Source organism: Vanessa cardui, chromosome 30 (assembly GCF_905220365.1).
Source record: "Vanessa cardui chromosome 30, ilVanCard2.1, whole genome shotgun sequence".
Lineage (NCBI taxonomy): Eukaryota > Metazoa > Arthropoda > Insecta > Lepidoptera > Nymphalidae > Vanessa > Vanessa cardui.
The window spans coordinates 2915719-2941172 of NC_061152.1; the positions used below are offsets into that span (position 1 = coordinate 2915719).

Consider the following 25454-nt stretch of genomic DNA (forward strand, 5'->3'; position numbering starts at 1 on the left):
AGTTATTACGTTTGTTTAAAGATCATATTCACATGAGAAATAAATGTTAATAATTTGGGATGGCGTACTCAATTCGGATGTGATCGGTTTTACGAATATTGACGAGATGTAGCTGTCATTGTCATCATTATGTTTTTACTTTTTGACGTTTTGTTTTTAAATAATCTGTGGTCGCTGTGGTTTCGTGAATGACGTTTTAAATGGCGGCAAAGTTAATATCGGTAGTTTGCAAGTAAAAGTAAATTGAATATAAGTAGTTTTTAAATATACATATATACGCTGTTGGAAGATAACTCTTGATATAAATTAATAAAGTTCTTCTTTATTCAAATTAAGCAAAGAATATATAAAGAGATACAGTAATGAAAATTAAAGTTATCACAATGTTTCCGGTTCCAGCGCATTCTGCCGAGCTAGTTCAAATTCCCGCCAATGTTTTCTTTTTTTTTTTATAATGTTGCCAGCTTCAAAAAACTGTAGCGACAACACATATAATAAAATTGAAGTGTCTGTTTGTAATATTAGAATAGCCCTATTTTACTTAGGGTTGCTGAGGATTCCTCTTCCTCTTCCTCATAATGCGAAAGTTCCTCAATATTTTGGGTTCCTCAACCGATACCGCATCCTCATAGATAAAAATTAAAAATCCTCTTCCGCTATCGCTTCCTCAAAATTTAAGAGCAATTTATGAGGAATCTGGAGCTGTAGTAGACACATCCTGCCCTACATCCACCGCTTCCCCGTTTACCAATAGAAGAGAGGTCTGTGGTACTAAAGCTACTATTAAATAACGACATTAAAGAAAAACTAATTAATATGCATGAACACAGTCTTTAATGGTGAAAAATTGATCCGAAATATTTGGGAGCTTTAAGGAGCTGTACGGCAATACTTATCTTCTCCCCTATCAAGTACGCCCAGGGAACGACGTTTTAGCAATACTGGATATGATGAGCTAAGAAGCCGGTTGCCAGGGGAAACAGCGTCCAAATTATTTTTTATAAAAAATAACCTCGCTATAATTAATTTTCATTATTTATTAGTATTCAATTCCTTTATTTTAATTAATAAAATATTTGACTTATGTAATTAATAAAGATATAAAGACTGCATTCTTATTATATACTATATATATCATTTGAATTCCTAAAATAAATTGTACTATTCACTCATCTTTTTTGTGTGCTTGTGTTGTGTATGTTATTGAACTCATTCATAACTGCTGGACCGATTTTGATGATTCTTTATTGTGTGTTTTGAGAATAGTTCAATTTTTTTAGTGTATGTATGTTATGTACAGTCAGAATAACGGCTTTTCGATTTGGTCCGCTAGTATTTATAATTTCCTATCTTCCTAATCCGCTTTCTCTACCGCTTCCTCATCCGCATCCTCTTTCTCGAAAAATATCCTCATCCTCATCCGCATCCTCTAAATTTGCGTTCGACAAATCCTCTTCCTCCTCCTCTTCCTCATAATCACATCCTCAACAACCCTAATTTTACTCAATGCATATGTATGTATACACGGTACATATACCAAAATATTTTTTTTTTACAATATTTGTCTGTCTGTCTGTGTGTTCAAAGATTAGCCGAATCTTTAGAACAGCTGGATCGATTATGACGGGACTTTCACTGGCGAAAAGCTGATATAATAAGGAGTAACTTAGACTACAACAATATTTTTTTTATTGAATTCAAACGCGCTTAAAGTCGGCAGAGCTTATGTATTATTATTATTATCTTGATTTAAATAAAAAATAAAAAAATAATCTTTTCTCCACATTTGTACAGTCGGGGTAAGAAAAGGTTCGTCACCATAAGATCTATTTTCGCGTGCTCAGTGTGAGCGATAATCTGTTACCGATCGAGAACATATGACACTGACAGACATATTTTGACAATTCAGTAGAAGATATCACATCTATGACTAATTACACCATTAAAAGATTTCACGTTGATATAAAACTAGACGTAGTCCGAAGATGTTGCACGATTTTGAACCAAGTTGTAACTATGTAAGTTTAATTTTATATGCAGTTGTCAGTTTAGTGCTTTAGTTACAAAAGGTACTAAGAGCTTACGACTTGATAAAGGAATTTGTAATTTGACCAAGGTTTTACTCCGACTGTAATATTGAATGTATTTTATACGTCAAGTTACATTAAAAACGTATTAATACTAATCATTTTTAGATTAAGATTAATTAAGGAATAAAAAACTGTTATACAAGCATCTCGAATTACGATATTACATCAACCGGGAATAAAACTCAGTAAACATTAATGTAACATCATGACAACTGCGAACATTAGTCCGTAATTGAATATAAAGCTGGTCAGCCACTGAAGGCGTTAAGATATATAGCATCATTACATGGTATATACATAAAATTTTCAACAAAAAGAAAAACCGACTTTAATCAAAACACATTAATATACACTAAAAAGTAATAAAAATAATTGCGTATTCAACATATTTTTTAGAGTCTTAAGTGAAATGAAATGAAAAATATTACTACTTAAAAGTCGATTAACGATTATATAACGTAGTTATAGTTATTGCTTAAAAATATACAGACGAATTGATAACCTCCTTTTTGAAGTCCTTTGAAAACAAAGTTGCTTACATCTGTCCCTATGTATGCTTAGATCTTTGAAACTACGCAACGGATTTTGATGCGGTTTTTTTTAATAGATAGAGCGATTCGAGAGATTTTTGTATGTAACACATGGACAATATAGTAAAGAAACACTGATAATTTCAGAAGTTTGTAATATGATGTCGTTAATAAAGAAATTCTGTAGTATATTTAGTATCAGCATTGCACCCGTGCGAAGCCGGGCGGGTCGCTAGTTACATACTATAAAACAAAGTCGCTTACCGCTGTTTGTCCCTATGTATTAAATCTTTAGAATTACGCAACGGATTTTGATGCGGTTTTTATAAATAGATAGAGTGATTCAAGAGGTATGTGTATGTTATATACCATATGATATACGCACAATGCAAATTTCCCACTGCTGGGATAACGCCTCTCCTACAGTATAAAACAATAATAAGTGTTTAATTTAACCTCCAAACGTTCTACTCTAGGCGTTAAGCCCAGCGTTGGGAAATTAACAGGCTGTTATTGTACGTTTTATTAACTCGCCTATCATCGCTTCGTAGTTTCAATGGACGATCACCCTTATAACGTTACAAGATCATTTAAGTACATTATAAGATAATCCGAGAATTCCTAATGATGCAAAATTTCTTCCTGTTGTTATACGATGGAACGTTCTAGATGATTGAAGATTTACGGAAGTAACTGATGTCATTCTATTTCCGGTACAGATAGATTAAGAGCTGTTTCAAAAAAACAACAACAACAACAACAACAACAACAGCCTGTAAATTTCCCTAAGACTAAGGCCTCCCCTCATTTTGAGAAGGTTTGGGACATATTCAGTTAAAATGCGACTTGGTGGAATGCACCTGTAAATTTCCCTAAGGCTTCCTCTTTGAGGAGAAGTTTTGGCACATATTCCACAACGCTGTTCCAATGCGGGTTGGAATACATATGTTATAAATGTAATTTGGGTCTGTAAACCCTTAACAAACATTGGAGAATTATGGTCAAGTAATATCCCAGTGGAATCATTTTCACGACCTCCGTGGTCGAGTAGTGTGTGTACACCGGTTTTCTTGGTACCGAGGTCCCGGGTTCGAACCGGCCGAGTCGATGTAGAAAAGGTTCATTAGTTTTCAACCGACTTCAAAAAATAGGAGGTTATCAATTCGTCTGGTTATTTTTTACACCGGCTCCAAATATAACAATAACTATAACTACGTTATATAATCGTAAATCGACTTTTAAGTAGTCTAATATTTTTTATTTCATTTTGTCTAGGAGGACTCTAAAAAATATGTTAAATTTCCAATTATTTTTATTACTTTTTAGTGTATTTTTGTTTTAAAACAGTGTTTTGTTTGAAGTCGGTTTTTCTTTTTGTTAAAATTTTTGTTTATCTATGTCGTCTTGGGTCTAAGTGTTTGTGCCGTCGTTACTTCTAATCTTCCACAACACAAGTGCTTTAGCTTACATTGGGATCAGAGTATGTGATGTCCAATATTTATCAATAGGCTTTTCCTCTATAGTAAAGTGACTGGCATTATTTCTAGTGTATTAATTTGTTTTTTTTTTTCATTTCAGGTAATACGGGGTGTTCATATAGAAGCACCACATAAAGTAAAGAAAAGAAGTATCGATCAGCCATTGAGGATTAGTATATACTACGATCACTCTGTATATAGGTAAGAATATTAAAAAAAATGAAAAAAGGAAAAAAAGTAAAAGCAACAGCCCGTAAATTTCCCACTGCTGGGCTAAGGCCTTCTCTCCTAAAAAGGGTTTGGAACATATTCCACTACGTATTCCAATGCGGGTTGGTGGAATGCACATGTGGCTGAATATCGATGAAATATGACACATGCAGGTTTCCTCACGATGTTTTCCTTCACCGAGCACGAGATAAATTATAAACACAAATTAAGCACATGTATATAGTGGTGCTTGCCTGGGTTTGAACTATCCATCATCGGTTAAGATGCACGCGTTCTAACCACTGGGCCATCTCAGCTCTTACTACTAACATTTGACAGCAAATCTTCGTCGTCATTGGCCGAGAGCTTCATTAGTCTATTTATTTATTTTGTTTAGTATAGTAACAGATAACAGATTAAAACATTTAGATACATGATAGTACTTAACATATTTAACAATAAATCTGCTTTCCAATTACAACTGTACACAGCACTTCAGTGTGTAAGAGATATAAACACAACTAGACGCAATCAACAAAATGTAAAAAAATGACTTAAAGTAAATAAGATTAAAAAAAGAAGAAAATAAAAAACTTCTAACAAAATTCCAATTTATACAAAGTGATATTCTCTTTGTATTTTTATCGTAATTTTGGGAATAAAATTAAAGTGTATATAAGTAGTTAAGTGTAATAGTGTTGAAATAATAGTTATAACGGATTTGAATCGCGTATATTAATTATTTTTGACATCCCGACGTTTCGAGCACTTTACAGCGTTCCTGGTCACGGGTAGACAGTCTACCTAGTCTAGTCTAGTTTTATTTCAATGTGTAATAATCGCGAAAATTTAAGACAACATTATGTAATAGTGTTGTATTATAAATAGATATATTATCATGAACTGTTAGTAGAGCACGATATATAAGCTATGTATCTTAATGTTATAAATGTGAAAGTAACTCTGTCTACCTGTAGCTCTTTCAAGACAGAACTGTTGAACCGAATTTGATGATGATATGAGGCAAACCCTTTCTTGGAGTTCAGTCCAAGAAAGGGTACCACTACCAACTAGTATTATTTTTTTATAGTATAGGTTGGCGGACGAGCATATGGGCCACCTGATGGTAAGTCTCCATCACCCATAGACAATGACGCTGTAAGAAATATTAACTATTCCTTACATCGTCAATGCGCCACCAACCTTGGGAACTAAGATGTTATGTCCCTTGTGCCTGTAGTTACACTGACTCACTCACCCTTCAAACCGGAACACAACAATACGGAGTACTGTTGTTTGGCGGTAGAATAACTGATGAGTGGGTACCTACCCAGACGGGCTTGCACAAAGCCTTACCACCAAGTAGATGCAGTATTATTGGAAAAAAGATTGGTTAATGTTACGTGTTGCAGTAACGAGTTACGCGTTACGAGCGATTTTTGTGTATGTGTGTGTCTGTGTTTTAATACATACATGTAAAATTAATCAATTTTTGTTTTCTTTTTTCAGGTTAGAACCAGAGAAATTCGACATGATAAATGTAAGTACTATAATTTAAAAACGTTTGATTGGTTCAAATATATTCAAATTAAGAATAGTTTCAAAGGGGATTATATAATCTGTATTCTATTTCACTATTCTTAGGATGGTCACAAGTTTAAACAGCGATATTCTTCCAGATTCATTTATTAACACTATTTTCACATTCATTTTACCATTTATTTTACGACTTTTAAGTAGTCTAATATTTTTCATTTCTTTTTACTTAGGAGGATTGTGCCTATTGAAAATCGAAAGCTACGGTGTACTTACTATAATACGGGGTCTTTTTGACCACGTAGGTACCGGCCTACAGAAATAAAATTCGATAACATCACATCGACTTTTAATTTTTTAAACGCTACGGGGTCTAATAAGCCCCGTACTCATATTATGATAGTTATCATACGAGATCTTACACGCCCCGTAGGTAATTGTTACTTAATATATTGTTTTTTCACAGAATACAATATTACCGGAAGCCGTAAGGTTCTGGGAAGACGCGTTGAAGGTCAGGAAGACTGCGGGACCAATTAAACTTAATAGGTAAGTTTAAACAGTTAGTTATATAACTATTCATTTTTCATACGAATGGTAGAAATGTCTACGAGGTGTATTTTACAACAACAACATGTTGAGGCCCCTCTCATGTTGAGGCCCCTCTCATGTTGAGGCCCATCTCATGTTGGGGCCCCTCTCATGTTGAGGCCCCTCCTGAATAGGTCCCTCTCATGTTGAAGCCCTCATAGTGAGGTCCGAGGCTAGCCGCCCCTTCTGCCCTCCTCTTAGTCCGGCACTGTAACAGATTAAATTCGCTTTGTTGCTCCAATCCGGATTGATAAATATTATCCGAAACCCGCCAGGTATCCTCACAATGTTTTCGTTTTCTGAAAATATCATATCTAATCTTGTTCATATATAATACGAAATGAATCACTTAATGCTGTATTCACGGGAGGGCAACCGGGGTAATCGACTCAGGCCTCCCGATGAAAGGGGCCCCCACAACAGAGATTCGAACAAGTTAACAAATATTTAGAAATTATAATAATGATACAAATTATTGTTTTAAATATCGATACAAGTAAATAAATTATAGCTAGTTGAACACTAAATTTAAATTAATTCATTATATAATTATTGGGGCCTCACACCTTGGCCCCAGGGCCCCCAGATATTTAAATATCTGATGTAATGAAGTAAAAATAACAGCGTGTTCATTCAATATTACGAGCAATTGTAGCGTTAAATATATTTGCTCTGATAGTTAGTGTAGGCGTTTTATAAATAACTAATAACATCAACCGACTTCAAAAAAAGGAGGTGATCAGTTCAGCATGTATGTAAGATTGTTAGAAATTAATAGATTTATATGCAAGCAGGATATAATAATTTAAATAATTGTATTCAATTAACTTGACTTTGTATTTTTAAAATGTTGAAAAAGAGTAGCTACTGATTTTCTTGCCGGTTCTTCTCAGTAGAATCTACTTTCCGAACAGGTGGTAGCTTCACTTAATTGTTAAAAGACGATTCAAAAGTGCTTGTAAAGGCCCACTTGAATAAAGTTTATTTTGATTTTGATTTTTATGGTGTAGGTTGGTGGACGAGCATATGGGCCACCTGATGTTAAGTCACCATCACCCATAGACAATGACGCTGTAAGAAATATTAACTATTCCTTACATCGTCAATGTACCATCAACCTTGGGATCTAAGATGCTGTGTTCCTTGTGCCTGTAGTTACACCGGCTCACTCACCCTTCAAACCGGAATACAACAATACTGAGTACTGTTGTTTGAATAGAATAGAACTGTAAAGAATAACTGTTAAGTGGGTGGTATCTACCCAGACGGGCTTGCGCGAAGCCCTACCAAAGCCTACAAAGTCAATTTGAGTGTGGTCATATATTTTTATTTTATTTTTTGGAGCTAAGATAGCCCAGTGGTTAGAACGCGTGCATCTTAACAGATGATTTCGGGTTCAAATCCATATATATGTGCTTAATTAGTGTTTATAATTCATCTCGTGCTCGGCGGTGAAGGAAAACATCGTGAGGAAACATGCATGTCTAATTTCATCGAAATTCTGCCACATGTGCATTCCACCAACCCGCATTGGAACAGCGCGGTGAAGCATGTTCCAAACCCTCTCGTTAATAGAGGAGGAGGCCTTATCTCAGCAGTGGGCAATTTACGGGCTGTTACTTTACATTTGACTTTACTTTCATGTACTTTTAACTGATAAAAACGAAGTCAGTGTGGGCCACGTCTTCCAAGAAGACAAGTTTGAAGTGAAGCGAAGATCTGCTGATGTCCAATAAAAATATAAAACGCCAAAACGTATAACAATAGCATATAAAAAAGGCACGGCTTTTGATACCGTGGATGTTGTGATTTAAATAAAAAAAGGAAGGGGTATAAAGGAATATTAATAATTCCTTAATTACTTTGAGGCATAGCTGCTATTCTAAATAAAAAAAATATACTATTTTTAGTACAAGAGAGGGCCAGGTATATTATATTATCTTATTCCTTGAAACGGAGTTCTTTAACGAAGCTTACAGTTGATTAATTGGCAGAATTCATCACGTAAAGCTCTATGTCCGATGTATCATTCCCTCTCTGTCTTTTGTCTCCGTCTCTTTCTATTGTATACGATTTGAAATAATGTTACTTAAATATTTGATTATACTAACTAGACAATATAATTGTTATATAAGTTCATATTTTGATTCGAATTTTTGGGCTGCAGTACATTTCAGTCGAGTGGTATGTACACCGGTTTTCATGGGTATGCTGCTCTAAGGTCCCAGGTTCGATTCTCGACCGAGTCAATGTAGATTATCATTAGTTTTCTATGTTGTCTTGGGTCTGGGTGTTTGTGGTCGTTACTTCTAATTTTCCACAAAACAAGTGCTTTAGTTACTTACATGGGGATCAGACTCAGAGTAATATATGTGATGTTGTTCACTAATATTACTTAAAAGCAAAATCTATCGCAGTATATAATACCAATCATTGTAGTCAATATAGCATGCCATTTGACAATGTACGTGTTTTTGATTGTTCAAAAAAACTCCAAAGATAACAAAAATAAAACAAGAAAATATATTTTATATAAATTTTTAATCAATTTTAAATATAATCACAACGATAGGTACGTTATTTACATTATATAAATAAGTATATATAAAGAATCATTGTTTATTATGTGCATATTATGGGGAGGGCTTTTGAAAGACTGTCTGTCAAGGTAGGTACCCTCCTAACTATGAAATAAACATCAATAATTAAGGATGGGATAATGAGAAAATGCTCTTAGGATTGTTTTCTATTGTCATAATGACATATCTTATGTTAAAACATCTGTCATCATATGTCACTGTCAACTGTCAACTGTCAATGTCAATAAATTTAATAAAACCGATTACTGCCGATTTACACAACCAATGGTAACAGCTCCCTATTCGACGCTATTCGTCGCTATAGATTCTCGCGTCAGTTCGACCCGAGACAGCGAGTGCGTGTAAATCGACGTGTCAAATTGACGAATATATTAGGTCACATGATATAACAAGTTATTATGTTTGTATAAAGATCATATTCACATGTGAAATAAATATTGATAATTTGGTATAGCGTACTCAATTCGGATGTGATCGGTTTTACGAATTTTGCCGAAGATACATCAAGTTGTTTCGTACTTACTTAATTAACACTCTTGTTTGTCTCTATATGTGTAGATTATTAGTACTATACACTAAGTATCTATCTATATTAATAATTCGGTGCAGACATAAAGTAGACATGATCGAAACCAATCCACAATTAACACTAAAAATACGTATTATGTTGTCCACGACATATATCCGTAAAAAATCGTATAAACAAGATATTTCGATATTGAATCAATTTTAAAATTTCAACGGGCGGCCATGTTTGACGTTTACGGGTGCGTTCAGAATATGTGTAAATAATTAAATAATAATTTCGTAAACTGAACGATGGTATATTTTTATTTATTTTACACGATCGAAGCCGGTATATAAATTATTAATCTGCTTTGTAGATGTGATGTGTCAAACTGTTTTCGTGTACGTCAACCCTTGGCAGAATATCGGTATTTCATAGCCTATTAAAAGATTGCAGTTCGGACAATAATGATTTCTATACTTCAAATAATCCGTGCAGTAGACCAGTAGGCCAATGGGGAAGAATCTGTAAAGAGGGGGTTGTGATTAATTAATCATTCATAATGATTGCGACAACTAATATATTCCAATCATCAACAGCCTGTAATTTTCCCATTGCTGGGCTAAGCTTCCTCTCCTGCTGTAGAGAAGGTTCGGAACATATTCCAATGCGGGTTGGTGGAATACACATGTAGCAGAATTTCTATTAAATTAGTCACATGCAGGTTTCCTCACGATGTTTTCCTTCACCGCTGATCACGTTGTTCAAATGTCGGTTCAATTTCAATTTTGGAAAATCCTAATTTTAGACACATGCAGTTTTCCTCATGATGATTTCCTTCACTGCCGAACTGGAGATGAATTATAAACACAAATTAAGCACATGAATATTTAGTAGTATTTGGACCCAATCGTCGTACATATGAAAGCCAGTGTACACAAAAGGCCACAGAGGTCGTTATTGTTGAAAAAAGTATGAAGACTTTTCGAAATACTTACACGAGTAAAAATAAAATGGCGACGGCGTGTGTGAGACACGCGTTCTCGCGGACGACCAGCGTGTGTACGCGGACATTGCAGTGCGGGCAGGACACCAGCTTCCTGTCCGAGCTGGCGATGCCGATGGGCATCTGCTGACCTGTGAATAAAACCTTTTTGCTTTGTACCTTTGTAATCAATCGTTGATACTACCGCTTAAATGTAAAAGTCGCAGGCTTTGTGATAGCGTGTAGATGTGATATAGTGACCCAGTGGGATATTACGTAAGTGATAAGACGATTAATGGGAATATTAGAATCTACTTTCCGAAACGGCGGTAGCTTCACTTAATTGTAAATTGACGATACAAAAGTGCTTGTATAAGCCTACTTGAATAAATTTTATTTTGATTTGATTTAATATAATATTCATATTTAGATCTAGACGTGTCCCGATTCACAACAAGCTCTGGGGTTAACTTTCATTAGTAAATTCAATTTAAGATCATTCGAAGACAGCTTTTGATTGCCTGATATTGTTAATTGGAATATTTTGTCTAAATTTTGAACTGACCTCCAAAAAGATGGAGGTTGTATTCGACTGTGTGTTTTAATTTGTTACCTCTGAATTTACGACCGGAAAATATATCTTTAAGTATTCTCGTATTATTTTTTATTGATATACTGTAGGTTTTCTTGGCTGACACCGACTCCAAATATAACAATAATTGTAACTATGTTATATAACTATAAATCGACTTTTAAGTAGTTTAATATTTTTCATTTCATTTCACTTAAAAGTACTCCTCTTTAAAATATACTCATTATTCATTGGTATGTCTTGAGTTCGATTTAAAGTAGATAGATGCCTACTTGGATGTTAAACTCCATCCAAACTACAATTTCCATTTCCACAGTACGGGGCGTTTAAGACCTCGTGTGAAAACTATCATAACAACGGTACGGGGCCTATTAGGCCCCGTCACATTTAAGAAATTAAAACTCGAATTGATGTGGTCGAATTTTATTTCTTCAGTGCGGTACGAGGTCAAATAGACCCCGTATAATATATTTATCTCTTGCCTGTAATATATCAAATAGACTTTACGGCTTCCAGAGAAATCTATATTTTTCTTAGTCGAACAGCAAGGGAGATTTACGAGGCGTATTCGACCTCGCTCCGCATTGAACGCGATAACTGTAGTATAGATAGTTACTCACTTGGGACTATGACCTCCGTACGAGTTGGTGTCGGGGCTGGTGACGTGTCAACTTCCGTGTAAGCTGGTGGAGGATTCGGGAAGTCAGTCACTGGTATCAGGTAGTCTTGACCTGTCGAGGGTCTCGAAGGCACCTGAGGGCTTTGCGAGCCATACACGAGGGTCTCTTTCGAAACGTATTGCGTTGGTATGGGTGCATTCGATGGTCCTGAAAATTTGGAAAATTTGTAAATATTACCAAAAAATTTAACGCCTTGCGTAAACCTGGAACGCCGAGATGGCCCAGTGGTTAGAACGCGTGCATCTTAACCGATGATTGCGGGTTCAAACCCAGGCAAGCACCGCTGATTCATGTGCTTAATTTGTCTTTATAATTCATCTCGTGATCAGGGGTGAAGGAAAACATCGTGTGACAAATTTCATAGAAATTCTACCACATGTGTATTCCACCAACCCGCATTGGAACAGCGTGGTGGAATGTTCCAAACCTTCTCCTCAAAGGGAGAGGAGGCCTTTAGCCCAGCAGTGGGAATTTACAGGCTGTTGTTTTTGTAAACCTGGAGCGCCGTGGTTAGAACGCGCACATTTAAGTCAATGATGTGCTTATTCATCTCGTGCTCGGCGGTGAGGAACGTAAGGAAACCTGCATGTGTCTATTATCAATGAAATTTCGCTAAATGTGAATCCACTATCGAAGCAGCGTGGTGGAATATGTTCTTAAACTTCCCCTTAAAGGAAAAGGAGTAATAAGCCCAGCTGGGAGAAATTTACAGGCAGGTTTTTGTTATGCAAACTTGGTCTCAAGACTCGATATAATTCATATATATTGATATTCCGTTTTGAACAAATGAGTGTATTTATACAGGGATACATCATCTTCCAAAGGTTTGTGGTGCTTTGACGATGTAAGACATCTCTATCGTCAAAACTGTTACAGTGTTACATTTCATGGCTGGTTGTAACTACTGAGTTTATTGCCGGTTCTCGGTGGAATCTACATTCAGAACCGGTGGTAGCTTCACTTAATTGTTAAATGACGATTCAAAAGTGCTTGTAAAAGCCTACTTGAATAACGTTTAGATATTTTGGTGACCCATAAATACTCCTCATCTCCCCTTCCTTTTATGGTATAGGTTGGCGGACGAGCACATGTGCCACCTGATGGTAAGTGGTCACCATTGCCCATAGACATTGACGCTGTAAGAAATATTAACTATTCCTTACATCGTTAATGCGCCACCAATCTTGGGAACTAAGATGTTATGTCCCTTGTGCCTGTAGTTACACTGTCTCACCCTTCAGACCGGAACACAACAATACTGAGTACTATTGTTTGGCGGTAGAATAACTGATGAGTGGGTGGTACCTACCAGGAGCTTACTGCTAGGCTTGCACAAAGCCCTACCACCAAGTATTTGCCAGTTCGTCTACCTAAGGTGGTATTTCCATAAAGAAGTAAGTGTAGTATAAAGCATCTCACCAGCTTGGCTACTCGATGGTCCAGGTGCTGGTGAATCAAGATCCTGTGCGACATCTATTCTCCTGTTTTTAAACGGATCGTAGAATATCGTTTCCTGGAAATATTAAGATGAAAAATATAATCACTATAAAAGATTCCCTCAACTGACGTACTCTTTAATTGGAATGGTAGAAAAATTTAATTGATTTTTATTATTATTGTTTGTTTCCTAAATCAAACAAAGAGTCAAGATGGCCCAGTGTTTAGAACGCGTGCATCTTAACCGATGATTGCGGGTTCAAACCCAGGCAAGCACCGCTGATTCATGTGCTTAATTTGTCTTTATAATTCATCTCGTGCTCAGCGGTAAAGGAAAACATCGTGAGGATCCATCTGCCTCATCCTGCATGCGACAAATTTCATAGAAATTCTGCCACATGTATTTCCACCAACCCGCATTGGAATCACTCTATCTATTAAAAAAAACCGCATCAAAATCCGTTGCGTAATTTCAAAGATCTAAGCATACGTAAATACAGACAGCGGTAAGCGACTTTGTTTTATACTGTGCAATGATTAGGGTACTTACTTCAACGAAACCTGGATTATCCTGGCCGTTAAGATCTGGTCTCCTCCTTTCATTTTCACTGGTAACTGATGATGTGGTCTCTGGTAAATCGATGTATACTACTGGAGTATCATCAGGGTCGACTTTACTTGCAGCTCCAGCGCTAGCTCCAGAACTGCCCCCTGCAGCTGGTCTCGACGTTTCAATGGTCAAACTGCTACTCTGTGGAGTTGATAAGTTTGAAAGTATATGACATACTGATTGTGATACCCTCACACGTTTAACTATAATAACTACTAGCTTCTCGCGATTTCGTCCGCGTAGTTTTCAGTTTTGCGACAAGATTGTGTATATCAAAAGAAAATCTATTTTAGTCCTAAAGATACTAAATAAATTTAAATATATAGAAGTAACAAGATGATTCTGGTTGAAATTTTTACACCTTGGTTCAAACCTAGGTATGCACCACTGATATTTCATGTGCTTAATTTGTGTTTATAACTCATCTCGAGCTCAGCTGTAACGGAAAACATCGTAAGGAAAGTTCCATGTGTCTAATTTCATAAAAATTCTGCCACCTGTGTATTCCACCAACCCGCATTCTAACCTTTTCCTCAGAAGGAGAGGAGACCTAAGCTTAGCAGTGGGAATTTTACAGGCTAGGAGTGGGAAATTATAGAGCCTAGGAATCAAGACTAGATGTCGAATTTGCTCGCGTATTTGTAGTTTCGTTTAAACTAGCCTTACTTCCTTGAGGCTCAAGATTGCTTCATAACAGTATTCATCATATTCGGTACAACTGTTTCCTCGTTAGACATTACAGACACACAGACAGATCTTCTTTCGTATCTATACATATAATAAAATTGGAGTGTCTGTTTGTAATATTAAAATAGCCATTTTTTACCCAATGCATATGTATACACGGTACATATACCAAAATAACATTTTTTACAATTTTTGGCTGTCTATCTGTTTGTTCCGGCTAATCTCAGGAACGGCTGGACTGATTTTGACGGGACTTTCACTGATATAATGGGGAGTAACTTAGTCTACAATATTTTTTTTTGTTAAATTCAAAAGCGTGGAAGGTCGCGGGCAAAGCTAGTATTAGTACATAATTGGCTATAGGGATTTGTGTAATATTTTTAATATATTGGTAATGATGGCATATTATTTAAAAAGATTATATGGATGATAAAAAAGCGTGGAGCTAATTCTTGTTGACTTCCAGGCAGGATGTGTTATATACATATGTAATCCTAGTTGACTATCATGACTGTGTATTTCTAAATGTTGAAAAAGAATAACTACCGAATTTCTGGGCGGTTCTTATCGGTAGAATCTACTTTCCGAACCGGTGGAAGTTCTACTTTAAATAGTTTGCTAAATGACGATTTAGAAATCCTACTTGAATAAAGTAGATTTTGATCTTGATTTTTGATTTTGATTTTCGTTTTGATTTTGATTTTGATTTTGGTTTTGATTTTGATTTTGATTTTGATTTCGATTGTGATTTTCATTTTCATTTTCATTTTGGTTTTGATTCTGATTCTGATTCTGATTCGATCACTTCAAAGCAAGCTTTAACTTTAAAGAAGGACATAGGGTACTTATTTGTCTAACACCTTACGAAACCCTATTAAAGCCATGGGAACTAGTATATAATAAAAACAGAAGCCAGACATACTTACGCCAGATTGTCCGCTGTCAGGAATGTCTATATAGATGGTAGGTTCGTTGGTTAACGGTTGCTTTGGTATAACCTGCTTCCGCGGTAAGTTCGCCCATTTCGCCGCTGTTTCCGCGTCGATTGATGGTGCGTCGATGACGAGTGGGTTCACGTAAGGGTACCCCTGGTAGGTTGGACCTTGACTGCCGCTCACTGGAGAAGTCATCACCTGGAATCCGATTAGAATATTATCACCACCAAAATCGACAATCAACCAAAATTTGTTAAGTAGTTTCATAGATCGGACAAACATAGGGACAGCGGTAAGCGACTTTGTTTTATACTGTGTAATGATTTGTTTGTGAATTAAGCAATGATGTTCTAGTAAACAGATATGTTATTAACGCGCAAAAAGTGAAGACTAGAAAACGTCCTAATTGGGACGTTTGCCTTATTCGTTTTATGTAGTAATACGTTTTGCGTGATTAAAACATCTAGTTATCCCTTTTACTTATTGTTTTTATCAAGCTATCCTTTTTACTTGTAATGAAATGTAAAATAAACGGTCCCCGGCGCGGCACACTTTTTTCTGTTGTTTAGTATGGGTATAACACATCTGTTTATTAGAATATCATTGGAATTAAGTAACAGTTTTTTAACTGACTTCAAAAAGGAGTAGATTATCAAATATAACAATAATTGTAACTACGTTATATAATCGTAAATCGACTATTAAGTAGTCTAATATTTTTCATTTCATTTTACTTAGAACGCTAAGAAATATTTTTTGTATGTAATTATTTCTTTACTTTTTATTGCATATTAAATTGTTTGGAAATAGTGCTTTGTTTGAAGTCGGTTTTTCTTTTTGTTAAATTTTGTTGTATTAATGTCCCAATGTCAGGCTAAGACCTTTTAAGGAGAGGATTTGGACATTGAGGTCCCAATGTCCAAATGGGCTTTAGCCCAAATCTCCTCAAAAGGTCTAAGCCTGACATTGAGGTCCCAATGTCAGGCAATGAGCGCATTCCAATACGAGTTCATTGATTCACATTTGACTGAATTTCATTGGAATTATTGCCAAACATCAAATGCATTACAAACGCAAGTGAAAATATTGTATTGTTCGCCTGTGTTTCAACCAACAATCATCGGTTAAGATGAACGCGTTCTAATGGGCTATTTCAGCTATATTTAAAAAAAAAAAGAACTCTCATAAGATCACTTCTTCTACTTCCGAGATGTTACCAAGAGTTCATTAACCTAAAGTTTAAGAAGTGTCTTCTGAGAATCGCCAATATGGCTACATCAAAAATGACTGCTGCAGAAAATGGTAGTAGTAGCAGCTATCGTCCCATCATCACTGGGATAAAAATCGCCTTACGCTATTAATATATAACAATAAGTACCAATTCCTTCAAAGTTCTTTTAATTGGGATAAAATTTTGGCTTTATTGTTACGCAAACGAAGAACTCGTTTGCATAACTTTTGCTGAAATTTGAATAATTGCAAATGTATTTATTTACACAGGGAAACAATGTCCACTGAAGCAAAGTTAAACTAGAACATCCCCTATTAGTTAAGCATCTATTATTCAAAATTATTTGTCCGCTCCAAATTTAAATTTTGGACGTTTACTATTTTCTGCACATCAGAATTACCATGACCATTTTGTGCTCGGCGGTGAAGGAAAACATCGTGAGGAAACCTGCATGTGACAAATTTCATAGAAATTCTGCCACATGTGTATTCCACCAACCCGCATTGGAACAGTGTTGTGGAATATGTTCCAAACCTTCTCCTCAAAGGGAGTGGAGGCCTTTAGCCCAATAGTGGGAATTTACAGGCTGTTGTTGCAACATTAACCTATAAGGTTGTTGAACTAATGTATTTGAAATTAAAAAAAAAGGGTTCATTAGTTTACAATGAAATGAAATTAAAACATAATCTGTCATTAGATTTGAAATACCTAAAAGAATCTTTTGAATAAACGTGAAGTCGCTGAACTGACTAGTTTAATATAATATTAAGATTGGATTCATATCTGTACTGATATTGAAAATGAGAAAGTAAATCTATCCGTCTCTTTCTATTGATTTCTATGAGATTTAGTACGAAGCAATTTCGTCTCCAAGATACATGGGATATTTTTTTACCCTTTAAGGGGTACTGTTTGTGAAGTTCTCGAAATGTTTTGTCATAAATTGGATTCTAAGAGGACTGAGTCCTTGTTTAGTTATATGTATATAGGACTATATATGTAGGCAAATACAAAACAAATATGGTACGACACAACTCAGATGTAGCATCGTCAAAATTCGTAAAACCGATTACATCCGAATTGAGTAAGCTATCCCAAATTATCAATATTTATTTGTCATGTGAATATGATCTTTACACAAACGTAATAACTTGTAATATCATACGACCTAATATATCGTCAATTTTACACGTCGCTTTACACGCACTCGCTGTCTCGGGTCGAACTGACGCTGGAATCTATAGCGACGAATAGCGTCGAGTGGCGCGATAGGGAGCTGTTTGTTTTATTGAATTTGCCGATGCTACATCTAAGTTGTGTCGTACTATAATCAAATACAAAACAAATAATTCAATATTCTCTGCTCGTCGAATGATTATCTTTTTTATCAGTCATAATATAACATTGGAAATCAATGTTGGAACAAAATCGATTCCCGCTAATTTATATATGAGAATTTATTTTATAAATTTTCTCTAAATCTATTTTATACATATATATTTGGCAAACAAAATGTCCCTTTTTAACGAACCGCGATTCTTGTGAGTTCTTCTCAAACGAATCTACTTTCCGTATCGATATTGTGTTTAATATAGTTTTGTAAATCTATACAAAAGTGCTTGTAAAAGCCTACTTGAACGAAGATTTTCTTGGTAGGGCTTTGTGCAAGCCCGTATGGGTAGGTACCACCCACTCATCAGTTATTTTAGCAAACAACAGTACTCAGTATTGTTGTGTTCCGGTTTGAAGGGTGAGTGAGCCAGTGTAACTACAGGCACAAGGGACTTGTATTTTAGTTCCCAAGGTTAGTGGCGCATTGACGATGTAAGGAATAATTAATATTTCTTACAGCGTCATTGTCTATGGGTAATGGTGTCCACTTACCATCAGGTGGCCCATATGCAACGCCAACCTATACCATAAAAAAAAAAGATTTTATTTTTTAATTCAATTGTTATATGTTACGAGAGTTATTACCTAGCTATATGGGTAGAAGAAGGTTGTTATGAAACTTCAAATCCTCCTCTTACGTCCATTAGTGATTTCAGAGAAGGTTTATATGTATAATACTGTATATTATATACATGTATTATACATATAAATGTTTCTCTGGAATCGCTCCGTCTACTGATGAAAACCGCATTAAAATGCGTTAAGTAGTTTAAAAGATCCAAGCGCACAAAGCGGAAAGCGACTGTTTCGTCATTAGTATAAAACAAAGTCGCTTACCACTGTCTGTAACTATGTAAGCTTAGATTTTTGAAATTACGCAACCGATTTTAATGCGGGTTTTTTTTGATAGATAGAGTGATTCGAGAGGAAGGTTTTTGTATATAGCACACGGACAATATAGTAAAGAAACACTGATAATTTTATAAGTTTCTAATGTGATGTCGTAAATAAACAAATTCTGTAGTACATTTAGTATCAGTATTGCAACTGTGAAAATCTGAGGCGGGTCGCTAGTTGTACTATTAAGAAAAGATGGCCGTTTGAAATTTGAAGGAATTTACAATTAAGAAAAAAAGCGTAGGTGTTATCGCTATTAAATTATCTTTTGAAGTTATTAGACATTCTTTAAATTAATTCTTATTAAAATTATGAATCTATTATATGACTCGTGCGAAGCCGGGTCGGGTCGCAAGTATTCTAATAATGTCGAAAAAAGTTTATATCTATACACATATAATAAAATTGGAGTGTCTGTTTGTAATATTAAAAAAAGCCCTTTTTTACTCAATACATACATATGTGTGTATACACGGTACATATACGAAATTTTTTTTAACAATTTTTGTCGGTCTGTCTGTATGGTCGGGCTAATCTCAGGAACGGCTGGACTGATTTAGACGGGACGTTTACTGGCACATAACTGATATAATAGAGAGGAACTTAGGCTACAATAATATATTTTTTTGTTACATACAAAGGCGTGCAAGGTCGCGGGCGCAGCTAGTTAATAATATTTTTTATTTGCATCGTCAAACATTTTTCTAGATTTTTTATAAAAATGTTACCAGATCTAGAGAATGTGTGTTATTAAAAATGTAATCTCGCACGGAGAGTCTCGTGATATTTTTTAATTTGGCGATAAGTTTATTAGGTGTTTTAAAAACACGTAATCCAAGATGGCGGAGCTTAACGCTTCCAGAGACAAAATACTTATAAATCGAATATTTTGTTAACAATTATTTTAATATGATTAATATTGTACATGAAAAACATAAAATATAGAAATCTTAGGACTAAAAAAAATATTGTATAATAATATTTAACTTCAAAAACGACAAATAGAGCACTATGAAATAAAATCAAAATCAAAAATTGTAATCCTAAACGTCAAATCTAACATTTGCCATCTCTTTTCAACTCAATAACGAGAAAGAGTCAGCACTAAGAAATAAAATGAAAATCAAAAACTGTAATACTAAACATCGATTCCTACATTTGCCATCTCTTTTCAACTTCAAAAATAAGAAAGAGATAGCACTAAAAAAAATCACACTCTAAAATTGTAATACTAAACGTCACTTCCAACATTTGCCATCTCTTTCTAACTCGAAAACTGAGAAAGAGATAGCACTAAAAAAATCACAATCAAAAATTGTAATCCCAAACGTCAATTCTAACATTTGCCATCTCTTTCTAAATCCAAAAACTAGAAAGGGATAGCAAGTCACGTAAATGTGTTCAAATGGTATGATTATGAAATTATATTAAGAAAATTGAATATATTACCGTTTCCGCCTCCCTGAACGCAGATATTCCTCGGAATGACTTAGTTTTGCCAAATATAGACATTGTTTACGCGAAACAATAAAAAATTATCAACTTTTCCCATATTTGCTTATCTAAATTTTGTTTGAACGACGCTTTAGCACTGACGTTAAAATAACGTAATATAAAAAGCACGTGCGTTCTAGTTATTTGTACTAGTTGCCGCTTGCGACTTCGCCCGCGTTTTAGGGTGTAGCTAGGTGAGGAAACCCCGGTCCATAGAAAAATAATGGGGCCTTCTTTCCTATTCCTCTTTAACTAATAATTACCCTTTAAAATTATAAATACCAAATAAGAAATTTTGTGCGCAGCTTCGTGATTTTCTAGCTTCAGAAGCTTAAGGTTTATTTCAGAGGGCCCCCTGAACTTCGGGGCCCTGGCGCACTGCACCACCTGGCCACAACAGCTATGCCACTGGGTGTTGCCACAAAAGTAGTATAAATAAAAAATATAAGTTTTGGACAACATCACATATTACTCTGATCCCAATGTAAGTAGCTAACGCACTTGTGTTATGGAAGATCAGAAGTAACAACGATACCACAAGCATCAAGACAACATAGAAAACTAATGAATTATCTACATCGACTCGGTCGAGAATCGAACCCGGGACCTCAGAGTATTGTACCCATGAAAACCGGTGTTAAAATTTGCTTCTTTCCACATAAAATTTGGTTCAGCGCTTTGGACAGATAGACTGACATAGTTACTTTCACATTTATAATATAAATATAGATAGCTTATGTAATTCCTTGAAGTCCAAACATGGCGGAAAAAATATATAACGGAGCAGCATGTCCGTTTTAAAAAACACGATCAGGGTTACGATCTTTAACCATCCTCGGAGGTATGAAATTAAAATCAGGGAATATTCTTCTCTGATTTATTCCAATATGAGGTCCGATCACTCCGACGGCTCGACCAAGTCTGTCGATACCGACGGGCGCTTGATCTTTTATAACAAAAATAGGTGGGTAGACTTATTCACTCAACATAACAGCTGTAGAATATTTCAGACTAATTTTACATTTCAAAATTCACTAAAAATTATTAATTTAACAATCAAACAGTTTTAAATTATTAAAATAATCATTTCTGGGCACGTGTTTTTCTTAAATTCGTGGTTTCGCGCCGACATATATTTTATTGGTTTCTAGGTTGTTTGGCCTTGAAACAGGCAGACAGACAAATCGCATTTATAATTATTTCGGCCGCAAATACGACACGACCGCATCATTCATTCATTCACGGGTTCATTCACTTCATGAGCTAGGTGTTCAAATCAGACCGATAAGAATGTATAGGACTTTTCTTTGGATTATAAAGATGATAAAATAGCGTTGAGTTAATACCTGTTGACTTCCAGGCAGGATGTATTACGTACATATATAATTGTATTTAAGTAACATGACTATATTTTCAAATGTTGAAAAACAGTAACTGCTCATTTTCTTGCCGGTTTTTCTCGGTAGAATCAGAGCCGGATTTAAAGGTCTGGAGGCCCCCGGGCCACAAAGCAGTGGGGGCCCTAGACAAAGAGAAGCGTGAACAACCTAATAATTATATTATCATGAATTAATTTCTTTTTTTTATTTCAATCAGTAATTATTTATTTACTTGTATCGGTAACTTTTAAAATATTAAATAATAAAATTATTATAATTTGACTATATCTCAGTATTTGTTAACTTGCTGAAAGCTGTGGCCCCCACTAATGTGGAGGCCCCAGGGCAGTTGCCCCGGTTGCCCTCCCCTAAAAACGGCTCTGGGTAGAATCTGCATTCCGAACCGGTAACTACACTTAATTGTTAAATGACGATTCAAAAGTGCTTGTAAAAACTTACGTGAATAAAGTATATTTTGATGTTTGATTTTAAATAATTCTCAGTAACTCGGATTATTCGGAGAAGTGCCTATAGTACGACACAACTTAGATGTAACATCCGCAAAATACCGATCACACCCGAATTGAATACGCCATCCCAAATTATCAATATTTATTTCTTATGTGAATATGATCGTTGCACAAACGTAATAACTTGTAATATTATGTGACCTAATATATTCGTCGATTTGACGCGTCGATTTACACGCACTCGCTGTCTCGGGTCGAACTGAAGCGGGAATCTATAGCGACGAATAGCGTCGAGTGGCGCGATAGGGAGCTGTTTCTGTTGGTTGGGAATCGGCAGTAATCGGTTTTATTGAATTTGCCGACGCTACGTCTAAGTTGTGTCGCACTGTACACGAGTATCTCGGAAAGCTCGTAAAATCATTGCTTCTGCTCTGAAATGACTCCGGTCGTATTGGATTTGACGCTGGTTGGATTATGAGAGTGCTATGATATAAATATCTCTTATTTCGATAGAAAAATAAGATTTCTATTTAATTTCTAATTAAATCTTATTGGTTGAGATTTGATTTCATAGCCGTAATCGGTCAGAACATCAAATTCGTCTCATCGTATTAGTATTAGCTCATTTATTTATATGTGTTCCGGTTTGAAGGGTGAGTGAGCCAGTGTAACAGGCACAAGGGACATAACATCTTAGTTCCCAAGGTTGGTGGTGCACTGATGGAAGGTATAGTTAATATTTCTTACAGCGTCATTGTCTATGGGTGATGTTGACCACTTATACCATCAGCCCATATGCACGTCCACAAACCTATTCCATAAAAAATAAAAAATAAATTATACGTAGGGAGTGGAAGAGCCGAGATCGCGGGTTCAAACCCAGGCAAGCACCGCTGAATATTCGTGTGCTTAATTTGTGTTTATAATTCATATTTTATATTATATTATATTTTGTTAATTCAAAACCTCTTTGTATACTCTTTGGTGTATTTGCATTTTATTTTTATATTTAAAAAACAGTCCAATACAAAACTTCAACCCTTATTTCCCTTATTTCACCCCCTTAGGGTTAGAATATCCGGAAACACATACGTATATACGTATCTACTCATTTTAATCAGAATCCCAAATATAAAATTTATTCTACTTAAAAAATGACGGCCTTCCATACAAAATTTCTACTCCTTATTCACGCCCTTAGGGGTAGAATTTCCATAATTCCTTCCTGAATGGGTGTCTATTCTTTATAAAACGACCCTATCTACCATATTTAATTGCCCTAACTTTAATAGTTCACGCTGGGCGATGATGAACCCGTCAGTTAGTACTAGTCATTTTATATATACCTATATACATATAGTTGGAGTCAAAAATCTTTATTCAAAATAGTAGTGATTACACTTTCTTATTGATTGTAAAAAAATCTACCACCGGTTCGGAATTGACCCGGTGAAAAACCGGTGTACACACCACTCGACCATGGAGGTCGTCAGACGTCAGTTATGTCCCAGTGACTCACTCACCCTTCAAACCGGAACACAACAATACTGAGTACTGTTGTTTGGCGGTAGAATAACTGATGAGTGGGTGGTACCTACCCAGACGGGCTTGCACAAAGCCCTACCACCAAGTGAAGTATCATTGCTGAATACACGGGAACCGGAAACACTGTTATAACTTCATCTGTCATTGCTGTATTTCTTTACATTGCGTAACTTACTAATAATATTATAAACGCATGTGCCACCAACCTTAGAAATTAAGATTCTATGTCCCTTGTGTCTGTAGTTACTGCTCACTCACCCTTCAAACTGGAACACAACAATACTGAGTACTGTTGTTTAGCGGTACAATAACTGATGAGTTGGTAACTACCCAGATGATCTTGCACAAAGCCTTATCACCAAGTTAATTTCGGTGTTCTGTTTAACCTAGGATCTTTATCATAGAGCCTAGATGAGTTGGTAACTACCCAGACGGGCTTAGACAACCTACTACCAAAGTATATTTGCGTGATACTGTTTAACCTAGGATCTTTGTCAGAACGTAGATTATAAAACAATTAATTCGAAATTCGAATAGTAAATTCGATAACGAATTTCCATTTTTAAATTTGACGATCATTCTAAATATTTGTAAAGAAAATTACATTTCCGGGTATTTTGGTAAAGTTCAACAAAAAAAAAAAAACATGGCGTCGTGTTGATAAAAACATTACAAAACCTCCGTTTTAACACACATCAATATCGTTTAAAATCGACAAATGATATTAAAGATTCTCGATCAACATATTAATACAATATAACTTAAATTCGTCCACAAAAATCACACAAATTTTAAAGCAATACATAAATAAATAACTGAGTGAGTTAATATTAACTTACCAAAATAAATAAGCACTATAATAATTAAATTATTAATAAATATATCACCATTGTATATTGTTGGACTATTTCTTTTTATTGAAATTATTGTATATTAAACTCATTCTGACAATACGATTGTCTACGTAACAGTGATACGTTATCTGTGATGATAAGATAAATATTTCAGGTAAATAATAGATAACGGGGTCATTCTACAAACGAATTGGTACATTACAATCGAATCGAAGTTTATTCGGTCCGGTTATTCCAAATCGGTATAAGTTGATTAGTGGAATTACCCTTAGCTATGATTCGTGATTTATTTACAATGTAAAACAACAGCCTGTAATTTCCCACTGCTGGGATAAGGCCTCCTCTTCCTTTGAGAAGGTTTGGAACATATTCAACCACGATGTTCCAATGTGAGTTGGTGGAATACATTTGTGGACCAATTTCAATGAATTGCGACACATGCAGGTTTCCTCACGATGTTATCCTTCATCTTCTTTCTGAGCTGAGATGAATTATAAACCCGCATTGGAACAGCGTGGTGGAATGTGTTCCGAACCCTCGCCTTAATGGTAGAGGAGGCCTTATCCCAGCAGTGGGAAATTTACAGGCTGTTACTTTACTTTATTATACTTTTATAGGTACAAGATGTTCAAATAGGCTTTTGAATCGTCAATTAAATGAAGCTACCACCGATTTGGAAAGTAGATTCTACCGAGTTGAACCGGCAAGAAACTCAGTAGTTAC

General features: G+C 35.4%; 2 protein-coding genes across 3 annotated transcripts in view; one reads left to right on the forward strand and one right to left on the reverse strand.

The window, feature by feature from the left end:
• Window positions 1–25454, forward strand: part of LOC124542164 (leishmanolysin-like peptidase) — a 125345-nt gene that overhangs the window by 68671 nt on the left and 31220 nt on the right. For both annotated transcript variants that reach the window (XM_047120097.1, XM_047120098.1), the window contains exons 2-4: window positions 4199–4299; window positions 5818–5848; window positions 6311–6393. In XM_047120097.1, coding sequence (XP_046976053.1) covers window positions 4199–4299; window positions 5818–5848; window positions 6311–6393 — 215 coding nt within the window. The remainder of the gene's footprint in view (window positions 1–4198; window positions 4300–5817; window positions 5849–6310; window positions 6394–25454) is intronic.
• Window positions 9849–20516, reverse strand: LOC124542166. Its single transcript, XM_047120099.1, has 7 exons — window positions 20439–20516; window positions 15461–15667; window positions 13788–13988; window positions 13220–13313; window positions 11741–11947; window positions 10542–10680; window positions 9849–10068 (listed from the first exon to the last, which is right to left on the reverse strand). Exons 1-7 carry the CDS (start codon window positions 20499–20501, stop codon window positions 9930–9932), a joined length of 1050 nt encoding a protein of 349 aa, XP_046976055.1. The 5' UTR covers window positions 20502–20516; the 3' UTR covers window positions 9849–9929.